The following is a 12,236-nucleotide window of genomic DNA, read 5'->3' as shown; positions in this document are numbered from 1 at the left end:
CCCCCAAATCCACCATTGGCACACTTCTTAATAACTTGTTAGTTAAAAAAAAAATGCTATCAATAGATAATTTTGGGTTGTTTTTCAGCTTTGTGGTTGGTTGCCCACATCTTAAATTTAGAATTCCATCGATGTTCCAATCATGTACATGCAATCTGGGGGAGTGAGGAGACAGGAGATTTTGCAGATCTCCAAAGAAAACACAAAATAGGCAAAGCAGTCAAAAAAAGTTACCATAAAGGCCAGCATCCGTTTGTTTGACTCACTGAGGGAATGGCACCTTCAGGACACAGCGTCTTGTCTAAGTGGGTTTTTGTTGCTGTTTGATTGGCCTTTAGTACTGAAAACAGATGTAGTTTGAAAGACACTTCGAAATCGAGTAGCAAACACCAACTCCCCCCAACTCCTTCTCCCCAAAGCCCAGTTTGGTCTGAAGGGGCAGCTCGATCCTTTCTCCACTTTAGGTGGGCAAGAAGATTTCTGTGAAATGACCTTAGAACCGTTTGCCTCGTTTATCAGGCAAAATTAGAAGGGAAGCCTCTACGAGAACTACTTTGACCGACAAGGAAGACTACCAACGCAGGTTCAAGTCATACTTTTAACAGGAGCTTGTTGAAACGTTTAACAATTCCAAAATGAAATTAAACGAGTTTTAACTTTTGTGGGTGTTTTTTGCATCTCAAAAGCATAAAAATGCAGAGGAAGTTTTAACAGAGGGGGGAAAAAAGTCTTAAAACGGTAAAAATAAGGAAAAACAACTCTTCTTAGGACTAGTCCTCTGGGTGCGTTTATCAGGAAACTGATTCTTTTCGCGACTTCAGACGCCAAGTCCCTAGCCCAGCGGGCTCAGTACCTGCTCCGGCCTCCGCCTCGCTCCAGGCGGCTTCCTACTCGGCCTCCGCCCCGGGGGGGCGCCCGGCGGCCCGAGCGGCTGTAGGACTCGCGCGGGGTCGGGCAGCTTCGTTCCACGGACGGCGGTAGCCCGCGCTCCGGCCTGCCCACGCGCTCGCGGCCACTCGAGTAGCGCTCGCTGCGGTAGCTGTCGCGGCCGCCGTAGCCGTCGGGCGAGCAGCCGCGGTACTCATCGTAGCGCCCTCCGCCGTAAGATGGCGGCGGGCCTCGGGCTGGCCCGGCGCCCCGCGGGTCCCCGTAGCTGTCGAAGGGGTCTCGGTAGGAGCCGCCACCGCTGGGGTGCTCGGCGTAGTCGCGCTCGCGGCCCCCGTAGCCGTCGCGCTCGCAGTAGCCCCGGGAAGGGCACTCGTCGCGCGCGCTCGAGTGGCCGTAGTCGCGGTAGCTGTAGTCGCGGGGCGAGGGCGCGAAGTCGCGCGGGTCCCGGGCGCTCGGGTAGTCGCGGCTGGAGTAGCTCTCCCGGGGAGAGTAGCCCTCGTCGCGCGGGCCCAGGTACGGGTCGCGGCGCGGCGGCGGCGGCAGCTCCCGACGCGGGGGACCCCCGTAGCCGTCTCGCCCCCTCGAGCTCGGGGCCCGCCCGCGAATCCCCGCGCCGCTGCGCGCCGGGCCCGACGACGGCGCTGCTCGCTTGGGCGGAGGCCCGGCCCGGCGGGGCGGCGGCGGCGGCCCGCGCTTTAGCGGCATCGGGGCCCTCGATGGCCGCAGGTCGAAATCCCCAGCGTAGCCGCCTTCGTCGGCCGACCCGCCCCGGGAGGGAGGGCGCCTCGGGCCGCCGCCGCGGGTCCCGCGCAGGCCCCTCGGGCGGCCGCGGCTGCGGGGAGGAGGGGGCCCGCGCCGGCCGCTGTCGAACACCGGCTTGGTGGCCTGGGCCACCTTGATGGCCTTACCATCCAGGGACTTGCCGTTCATGTCTCGGGCGGCGGCCTTGGCGTCCGCGGGGTTCTCGAAGGTGACGAAGGCGAAGCCTCTGGACTTGGAGGTTTCCCGGTCCTTCATCAGGAGCACCTCGATGATGGGGCCATACTTGCCGAAGGCGGCCTCTAGGGCTTTCTCGTCGGTTTCGAGGTTGAGGCCTCCGATGAAGAGCTTCCCAGGACGGTCGGCTTCAACCATGGCGGCGGCGTGTGGCGTGGGGCGGAGTGGCTCGAGGCGGCGGCGCGGCACTGGACTCCCCTGCTGGTCCAGGCCGCCTCCTACCCGTCGGGCGGCGCTGTGCGCAGGCGGGAGGGCGGAAGGCTCCGGCCTGTGATTGGTCGGCGGGGCCGCACCTAAAGCGGCTGTCTCGGGGGATGCGATGCGGAAGCCAGTTTGTTGTGGCCGAGGTGTCCTCCTCAGTCTGGGTCAGCTGGCCCTGGCTGCTGTATGCAACTCCGTCCCAGAAGCGCGAGGCTGACTTAAAAAGCCGTTAAGGGAAGGGAAAAAAAAAATTCCATTGTTCTTAGAAGAATTCTAAGGCATTCTAAGACTGGTAGCCCAGATGATTTTCAAACAAACAAACAAACAAACACTCCGGAAAAGGAAATTAGTAGTTGTTTAAAATATTTGGAAGGAAGTTTGTAAAGTTTAATGATGTGAAGGTTCAACTTCTTCTTTTCTGCTTGTTTGGTTTTGGTTTTGCCTCGTGGGGAAAGAGAAGGTGTTGATAGGTGAAACAACAGTGAGAAGGAGTTATTATATGGATTCACTCCTTTTCTTTTTGACACAGTCTGCTCTTTTGTTTACCTTAGTCTGTATGGTCTCATGTATACACTAAAATGGTATTCACATTTCTTCCTGCCCATTTGTAAGGTACTTTGCGGGAACCTTGATTATCTTGTCAGATTTTCCCTTCATTTTTCTTACTTCTTTTCTAGAATGATTTGTCTTTCTTACTTTTCCTCGGCTGTGGAAGAAGTTGTGTTTTCTATTCTTATTCTGTTTTCTCTTAATGCTAAGTTTATAAATTTCCTTACCAAGTATTTTGTTGCTTAATCTTGTGTGTGTGTGTGTGTGTGTGTGTGTGTGTGTGTGTGTAAGTGTAACCATATAGCCATGACCCACACACCAAAACCACTTACATTTTCCTCACTGGAGCTTGCACTGGTAATAGGTTTAAAGAAGCTGTCGCATCTCTGGCAACAGAGCACAGCAATCTTTGTTTAGGCTTCTTGGAACTGGACTCCTAAAACCCTTAGCATTTCTGGGAAAGAATGCCTTTTCTTATTTCTAAGGGCTACTTGATACCCATAGCTAATGTGTGAATGAGAATGGCTCTATAGTATCATACAGTTGAATGCTTACAAGAGAGTGGAACTTTTTGAGAAGGATTAGGAGGTGTGACCTTTTGGAGGAGGAGTGGTCTTGTTGGAGCAGTGGTGTCACTGGGTGTGGGCTTTAAGGTTTCAAAAGCCCATGCCAACCAGACTCTGTCTCTGTCTCTCCATCTCCTTCTATCTCTCTCTGTCTCTCTGTCTCTCTGTCTCTGTCTGTCTGTCTGTCTGCCAATCTCTCCTTTCTGGAAGATCAGAATGTAGCTGTCACCTACTTCTCCAGTATCATGCCTGTCACCACACTCCTCACCATGATAAGATACTAACCCTTGGAAACTGTAATCAAGCCCCAGATAAATGTTTGTTTGTTTGTTTTTCCAATAAGTTGCCTTGGTCATGGTATCGCTTCACAGCAGTAGAACATTAACTAAGGCAGCTGAGGTTATGATAACTATATAAATGCTGGTTGGGACCTAGATCACAGTGTAAGAGCTGATCACTTAACCAACCAAGTGATAAGAACGTGACAACTTTTATGTTCCTGAAGAGTAGGAAGGAACCAGGGATTGAGCTACTTGGCGACATAACTCATGCCAGGGACAGTAAGAGAACCCTGTGTGCCTGGAACGTTTATTCTCCTTTGTTCTAAGATTCCTCTTAAGTAGACTAGTTTGGGTGTCTCAGTAGTCCCAAAGAGGTCATTGCAACTTAGTAGGTTTTTTTTGTTTTGTTTTGGGTTTTCTTTGTTGTTGTTGTTTTTTGTTTGTTGTTGTTGTTGTTTTCGGTTTTTCAAGACAGGGTTTCTCTGTGTAGCCTTGGCTGTCCTGGACTCCCTCTGTAGATCAGGCTAGCCTTGAACTCACAGAAATTCACCTGCCTCTGCCTCCTGAGTTCTGGGATTACAGGTGTGATTACTAGAAGTATATACTAGTGAAAAAGAAAGCCAGCAGATTCTATTAGGGGCAAAGTGTCTAAGGGTGTAGCCTAGAAGGTTATGAAAGAAAGAGGTAGCTCTTCTTCACTGATGGCATCTTGCCACATAATCTTCTGGTGCAGGACCGACTTTATCCCTCCTCAAGAGTGCACTCAGAATTGTTAAATCAAAACCTCCGCCTCTACTCTGAGAACACAGGTTCAGGAGTTGGAGCCAAATGACCAAGCAGCCTAGAGACAGAAGACTTATTGACTGGATCTGAGTCCTAGCACCATAAAACTTTCAAGAAACATCAAAGAGCCAGGCATGGTGGCTCATGCCTGTAATTCCAGCACTAGGGAGGCAGAGGCAGGTGAACCTCTCTGAGTTCAAAGCTAACCTTATCTACAGAGAGTCCAGGACAGCCAGGACTACAAGAGTAAGCCTGTCTCAAAACACCAAAAAAGGAAACAAACAAAAACAAAACTAAAAGGTCAAGCTCTAATGCTTATTAAAGAGGGAAGCAAGGTTTAAGTTTAAACTATATAAATTGAACCCAACTCCAAGGAAACAGTGGTTGTATATTTTTAAAAGTAGAACAGAATTGTTAGGAACATAAATGAAACCATTCTGAGTAATTTAAAAAACAATTTTTGTGTGATTTAGAATATGCTTGCTGCTCAGATAGAAGAGGAGCTCCCCACCTTCACCTCAGCCTTGCCCCCAGGCAAGCTCTGATGTGTTAGTGGACCTGCCACAAGGCTCCAAATAAACCAAGCTCTAAATAGGCCTTAACATGCTAATGAACTAACTCCAAGGTGATGTTGATACACCTATTGGAATGTAGGCAATTGAAATGATAGAAAAATTGGAACAGTGCCATGTTCCCTAGACATGGCTTTGAGAATGGCCTCTCTGTGTGGCTCTGGCTTGGGTGACCCTTGAACTTCTAGCACCATTGCTGAGCTCACACATGCTGGCTTGTCAGTATCAGCTATTGGCTGATACTCTAATGACCTCCTGGATCTCCACCAGCACAGTCAAGCCTGCCATAGCTGAAGGGCTTCACAGTGGACATGGCTTGAGCCTGCCAAGCTTCTGAAGCTTCCTCACAGGAGAAGATGCCCAGTGGATCCCTGCAGTAGCATTCTCTGCTCTACTCTACATTTCCTGCTTGGTGAGATGTTTGTTTCATGTTTTTATTAGCGTTGTATTATAAGGAGTGTTTGTGTGAATAAATCAAACATATTCAAGTCTTGTGTTCATGCCCTAATTGCCAAGCACCTCGTACCCAGGTGGCCATGTTCTCTGCCGCCAGAGGAGACAGAGGAGCTGTGGGAAAAGGGAAAACACAGAAGGAAAATAAGTGGAACAGAAGATAGTTTTGGAAAACCATTGAAAATAGTTTGGTAACAAGTTGAAACATATTTTGTAGTTTGAGTAACACTGCTTTTTTTTTTTTTTTTTTTTTTTTTTTGAGCTGGAGGGCCTTGAGTCACCTATAAGGATAGGACTAGTGGAGATACAAGTCAACGTTTTGTCAAGTCATCTTAGCACAGTATCCTGGCAAGTTCTTCATAGAAATATAAGATGGATGGACTGAGGCATAGAGCAAACAATATCCAGGAACCCCCAGCTGTGACTAATGGGATGATTGAGATACCAGAAGAGCTAAAATTGGATTTTAGGGTAACTGGCGCAAAGGTTAAGAAATAGGCCTACAGGAGATAATCTAGCCAGCTGCAAAGAGCAGCCCCACTAGAAATAGGATGCCTAGTGACTGACCAAAAGGTTCCCACTGGAGATAGAGTTGGTAAGAGACCCAGTTTTATGACCACATTCCTTCCTGCCCACCAGAGATAGCATTACCTAGCAACCGACCCATCCCATTGGGGAGAGCAAAAGAAGTTAAGCCATGGGTGGTCTTGGCACCCGTTTCTGCTTAAAGGACTTTGAGAGGATAAAAGGACCAGAGATCATGGCCACAGGCTGCTCCTGAGACCTAGCATTTGGGGGATCGGGTGCAACTCAGCTCGGAGCTGAATTAAAGATTCCTCTTGCATTTTACACCAGTTTTGTGTGTTTTCTGGCTCTTTTTGGGGATCTGAGTGCAACAATGATGAATATATATTATACATATATGTAATACATGTATTCATATATATATATAAAGGTGTATATAGTCATATATACAGCTAAGTCATATACAGTTATACACACACACATAGTTATTATGTTGCCGTAGGAATATGGAACAGAAAGAATATATACTTGCTTAGTAGGCTTACCAAGAAGTAGACTTTCTCTTAGAACTTATTTTGGAATAGTGTGAAATAATGCTAGTTTGGTGTTGTACGGCTAGTGTCTAGTACACAGAACTCAATTGTCCAGTAAAGAGTTGTATAGTTATGTTTAGGACTTCCAAGGCTAGTGGACAACATCTTGATTGGAAAGCCACTACATGTTTAAAGAAAGAAAACAAGAGCTCTAGGTGGGTGTGTGGTGGTTTGAATGAAAATGGTCAGATAGGCTCACAGGGAGTGGTATTGGGAGGTGTGGCCTTGTTAGAGGAAGTATGTTACTGGGGGTGGGCTTTGAGGTTTTGAAATTCCAACTGAACCCAATGGCTTCCACTCTCTCTTCCTGCTGCCTGTCTGCCCAGATGTAAAACTCTTGGCTCCAGCATGTTTGCTTTCTGCCTACCTGCTACCATGCCTCCCACCATGCTGACAATGGACTAAACTGTTAGCCAGCTCCAGTTAAATGCTTTCCTTTATAAGAGCTGCTGTGGTCACAGTGTTTCATCACACCAATATAACTCTAATTAAGACAGGGAGTCTTAATAAAATGCTGTTTTCCTAGTAGTCATGGAAGAATTTTAGCAATGGTAAAAGCTATTCAATGTGGGGGTGGGGGGTGGGGGTAGGGGTGAGCGTTACTGACACCATGATGCTAGTCTGTTGGAGTGAGTGATAGCTTTCAAATGCTGATTTCTGAGCCAGCAGAGAAGCTTTGGTATTGTCATTATTATGAAGCCTCTCTTTACTCAATATTTTGTAAACATTGTTTTTTATTACATTCTTATTAGTCAAAGAACTGAACAGCCAATAGCTGGACTATTGAGAGTTTAAGCAGGACTTCTGGTCCCAGAGAAGAAGGGTCCCAGGTGAGGATGAGAGAGATGGGCAGAGGTCGCCAGTCAGACACAGATGATGGAACAGGTGCCAAGATGAGATTCGAAAGTATTGCTGGGTTAAAATAACTCAGAATATGCCCAACATAATATAGTGTCATAAGCTAATAATAAATTAAGCCTCCAAGTTATTATTCATGAGCTGGGCAGGGCATAGAATGTCCTTACTGATACACTAGCCATATATAGTTAAGTAGAGGGACAATGAAAACCCAGCCTTTAAGGGGACACTTTTATGAACATCACCATGGGAATTTTGGAGATATCTTAAAATAGAACATGTTGATGTTCATAGTAGAAACTAACTTGGAAATGAGGTACAGCAGTTTACAGACTTGTAGACTCCACTTGGGAGATGGAGGCTGGAGAATCGCTTGAACCTGGGAAGCTGAAATCACTCTAGGAAACCTTACCTCAAAGCGGGGAAAGGCAGAACTGCTTATAACATCAGAAGGTGGCTAGAATTATTTACCAGTGGATACAACTATATACTTGTTTGAAATGACCATCTGTCTACAAAGTGAGTCCAGGATGGCCAAGGCTACACAGAGAAACCCTGTCTCGAAAAACCAAAAAAAAAGAAAGAAAGAAAGAAAGAAAGAAAGAAATGACCATCTGATGTTTGAACTGACCCAAATGAAATGAGTTGGGGGATTATGTTACTAGGAGCCCACTAGAGATCACCACACAGATGGAGTTTATATCCAATTGAAAGTCTTTGTTCCAGTCAGCCAGGACTACACTCAGGTTATTTGGGATCCGAGGATAGTCCTAAGCATTTAGAGCAAAGGGTTTTTAAAGGCAAAAACTACATCCTGGTATCTCGCTCTGCTGTTGTAGGGGAGATTTGCACAAACAAGCAGTTTAACGGAAGCTAAAGTAAGGTTTCTAGAATGCAGTTAGGTACTTTTCCCATGGGATTCTCCATCAAGGAGATAAAAATCCTTGTTAATCCTGAAATGGCCTCAGCAAGAATACAAAGTGAAGGAACCTCTGCACTGTCTTGTTCTGTTGCAATTACAGTCATGCAGAAATTAAAGAAATATCTTTTCATCTTGTGTTATTGCTAAAGACTGTTCTGTCAGTAGAAAAGACAGAGATTGTCCATGCTATATGCCGTGTTCCCTGAGAGGAATTGCAGAATATAGTTGGTAGGTAGCTAGGGCTGATTTGGGTCAGAAGTCTGTCTGTCTGTCTCTCTTCTTTCTTCTTTCTTTTCTTTTCTTTCTTTCTTATTTTTATTTATTTTCCTGGTGTTTGAGATGGAATCCAGAGCCTCACACATGCTCAGCAAGCCCTTACCACTGAACTATATTTGTAGCCTCTGCCAACTCATCTTGACAAAAAGAGTGAACAGGGCTTCACTTACCCCATAATAGACACAAATGCTGAGAGTGCCATTGAAGAACTAAAACAGAAGACGCTACAGCAATGAGAACCTCCAACTTGCATTGCTTCAATCAAGGAACATGCTTGCATCCCATAGTTTAAACAAAAGACAGAGAGATGGTTTGTCTGTTTATTTGTTTGTTTGTTTAGGAGTAATAGTTTAATAGAGATTAGAAACAGGCATTTCAAATATCAATGTAAAGCAGAATATAAGGGCATGAAGCATTGACTCACACCTATATCCTCCTGCCTCTACAAAGCCCAAGGGAGGCTGATGGGGAGGCCACACAGAGACCCCTCTGTTTTGTGGGTAGATGTTTTGAAGGTGTGGCAATGATAACCTTAACATCAATATTCTTTGATGATAACTCACTTTCCAGATGAGAAATCCTGTCAGCAATGTCCTAGTGGGGTACCTGGGGGTGCCTGGGAAATGGGGAGAGCTGCTGTAAAGCAGAGGTTAAATTCTAACATAGGATCTTGTGTAGGATCTAGGGGGAACAAATCTGTACCATCCTTGTAGGAACCAGGTCCAATTGGGCTGCCTGCCTGTCTTGCTGTTTCATGTCCTGTTTCTAGCAGCTTCCATGTCTGTGTTTATCTTGGTTAGCTAGTCATGTTTACTGCTTTGAGAATGCACCCCTCCCTTTCTCGAGACTTTTCCTCCTGTGTGCAATCACCTCTTGAGGGATTTCACCTGGGAGGAGGATGCCTGTTTTGCTGCCTATAAGAAGGCTCTTTGGAACTCTGAAGGGGAAGGAGAATAATAAACAGCTGCCGTGGCTGCTGCTGTGGCTGCTGCTCTGCTCTCTTAGCACGAAGGACCCGCTGTGCTAGTGTGTGTGTGTGTGTGTGTGTGTGTGTGTGTGTGTGTGACTTAAATCCGCAGTCCCTTGCCCTCGACTCGGTACCGCGGTGGCGCCGGCGCCACACATCCTAACATTCTGAGAGGTTTGGAGCAAGAGATGACATGGTCTTTAAATGTACCAGAAAGGAAGACCATCTGCGTCTGAGACCACCTACAGACTCAAACGTGCAACCTGGAGTGGCTACATATTCTATGACCGGGCACACTGGCCTCAACATCCTAAGAGGAAACTCCAGATAACTCAAGGGCACAGAAGCCCAAGATGAGGAACAAAATTTAGTGACAATTACTCACCATAAAAAAAAAAAACAAACAAACAAACAAAAACAACAACAACAACAACCCAAAGAAACCCAGAAGTAACATTTCAAGAAAGAGTAAGGGGAGTTGGGGATCTCTGTAGTAGGCGATGTCCTGAGAGGAGTAGTTGGAGAACACAAGGAATATTCTGCAGGTCCTTATTGAGTTGAAATCCCCAGGGCAATTACAACTCCACCCTTTTCGTGTGGCCCTGGGACCTGTTGCTTCCATTTTCTTTTGGGACTGAGATCTGGTCCAACCATCTAGATATGTGAGGCGAATATGGCCTTTTCTGTGCCATAAGGTCACTGACGACGAAGAGAGCAGCACTTCCTATGTTTAAATTTTAATTTTTAAAGTTGTAAAATGCCCATCACACAATTTACCGTCTTATCCATTTTAGGTATAAAGTCCAGTAGTGTTGAGTGAATCCACATTCTGTTCACTTTTGAGGACTCTACCTTGCAAAATGAAAGTCTGCCAAACGACTTCCGCCCCCACACCCCTCACCCCGATCCCCTGACTCTGGCAATTTCATTTTACTTTCATACATTTGACTACTGAGCACTAATTTCTCAACATGGAGAAAAACTCCTTGTATGTCTCCCTTAGTCCACATGCATTTGTGTTACGTTGTTGAACATTGTACATCTGCTTTTGAGGAATCAAGTCGGCCGCCTCCAGGGAAGTGGCCTCAGATTTTACTAAGCACTTTAAACTCCTTAAAGAGAGAAACTGCGTCACTTCCTAAAGCTGAGTTGAGGTCTTGAGGAGATGCCAAACCCAGGGATGAACGCTGTTCGTTGGGGGGGAGGTTATTTTCTGTTTCAGGGTCTCCTTGTTTATACCCCAGAATGACTATGATGTACAACAGTCCTTTTTCTTAGGAATGAGACTAACCAGTTGAAGACCTTGCCCCAAAGCGCAGAAGACTGGACCTTGGTCCTGTAGTACCTCTCATGAATAAGGAGTATATGGGAACATGTGTGAGAACGGAGTCCTGAGAAGGGACTTCAGAGTGCTTGTGACAAAACTCCAAGAAAACAAGAGTCTCGTGACCTTCTTTCTTCAAAAGCCAGAATTGTTCTTGGAATGTGTTTTTGTGCTCAGGGTAGGCTTGTTTTAGATATTTTTTATTACAACTGGCTGTTTTTATTTGTTGATACTCCTCTGTGAAAAAGCATGCCCAGTGCAACTTGTTTTTGTGATTGTGCACAGCTTGGACTCAGGAGAACTTTACTCATGTGACCTTTCTTAACCCTCAGAGTATAAACTGTCTGATGTTGTGAATAAAGCTGGCTACTGCATGAAAAGAGAGAGAGAGAGAGAGAGAGAGAGAGAGAGAGAGAGAGAGAGAGAGAGAGAGAGAGAGAGAGAGAGAGAAAAACTGCAAGCGCTGTCCATGGTCCTGCTCTCTCTGGTAAGGAAAACCCCGCTGAGGCCGCCTTTCCAAGCGCGCCACTGTGAGTCTAAAGACTCAAGGCTGGGGCTGGAGAGATGGCTCAGCAGTTAAGAGCACTGACTGCTCTTCCAGAGGTTCTAAATTCAATTCCCAGCAACCACACGGCGGCTCACAACCATCTATAATGTAATCTGATGCCCTCTTCTGACCTGCAGGTGTCAGAACTTTAAAAACAAAACAAAAAAACTCAAGGCTGCAACCAAACCACCAGCAACAGAAGCTGGCCATGCCCCATTCTGCTTCCCTCAAGCTGGTGCTGCTGTTGCCTCAGGCTCCGCCCTCAGGTTGCAGCCTCTCTCGCCCCGCCTTAAGCCAACCCACTCCCCACTCCTGACAGTAACCTCCCAGGCCAGAGCTTAAATTGCTCCAACAGACAACCGCCTTGCAGGACTCTCATATCCGGTTTCCAGTCATCCTTCCAAGTGGCCTCTACAGCTTCCTCAATACCACCAAGCCTCCACACGTGATACCACATAGAGAAAAGCGCTTGGCTGAGTCCTTCCTGAATTCTCATCTGCCATGTAGTGTGTTTTTTTTTTTTTTTTTATTAAGACAGGGCCTCATCATGCAACTCTGACCTGGAACTCACTAGACCAGGCTCACCCTAAACCCAGAGATCCCCCTGTCTCTGCTTCCAAGTGCTGAGGGTTAAAGATGTGCACCACCACACCTGGCTTAAAAATCACTATTTTTCCCCCCACCACAGTTCTGGGATTTTTTTTTCTACAGCTTTATTAAATAACAATCTTTCAGATAACGATTGTGCCATTTTATGAAGTGGGTCTTTTGTTTTAACCTCAACAGCTTTATTTGTGTCCTCAAAGTATCCTTTTCTGTAACAGGAATCTACTCATCGCAGAATTGCATTCCTACATCTGAAACTAGTGATTCTCAACTGAGAAGTTACTAAAATGCTTACTCCCATGGAAACTCACCCGGACAGTCTCGTTCAT

At 46.4% G+C, this 12,236-nt stretch overlaps 1 protein-coding gene across 1 annotated transcript; it reads right to left on the bottom strand.

The window, feature by feature from the left end:
* Positions 1 to 846: 846 nt before the first annotated feature.
* On the bottom strand, positions 847 to 2,022 carry Rbmxl2 (RBMX like 2). The gene has a single exon (XM_051149609.1). It carries the CDS (start codon positions 2,020 to 2,022, stop codon positions 847 to 849), a length of 1,176 nt encoding a protein of 391 aa, XP_051005566.1.
* Between the last annotated feature and the right edge of the window lie 10,214 nt (positions 2,023 to 12,236).

This window comes from Acomys russatus, chromosome 7, assembly GCF_903995435.1.
Source record: "Acomys russatus chromosome 7, mAcoRus1.1, whole genome shotgun sequence".
NCBI lineage: Eukaryota > Metazoa > Chordata > Mammalia > Rodentia > Muridae > Acomys > Acomys russatus.
Note: the sequence above shows the minus strand (reverse complement) of the source record. Positions and strands in the feature narration are given on the sequence as shown.

Bases quoted from the DNA above. Each gene is read 5' to 3' on its own strand.
- Rbmxl2 (XM_051149609.1), bottom strand. From the start codon at position 2,022: ATGGTTGAAGCCGACCGTCCTGGGAAGCTCTTCATCGGAGGCCTCAAC.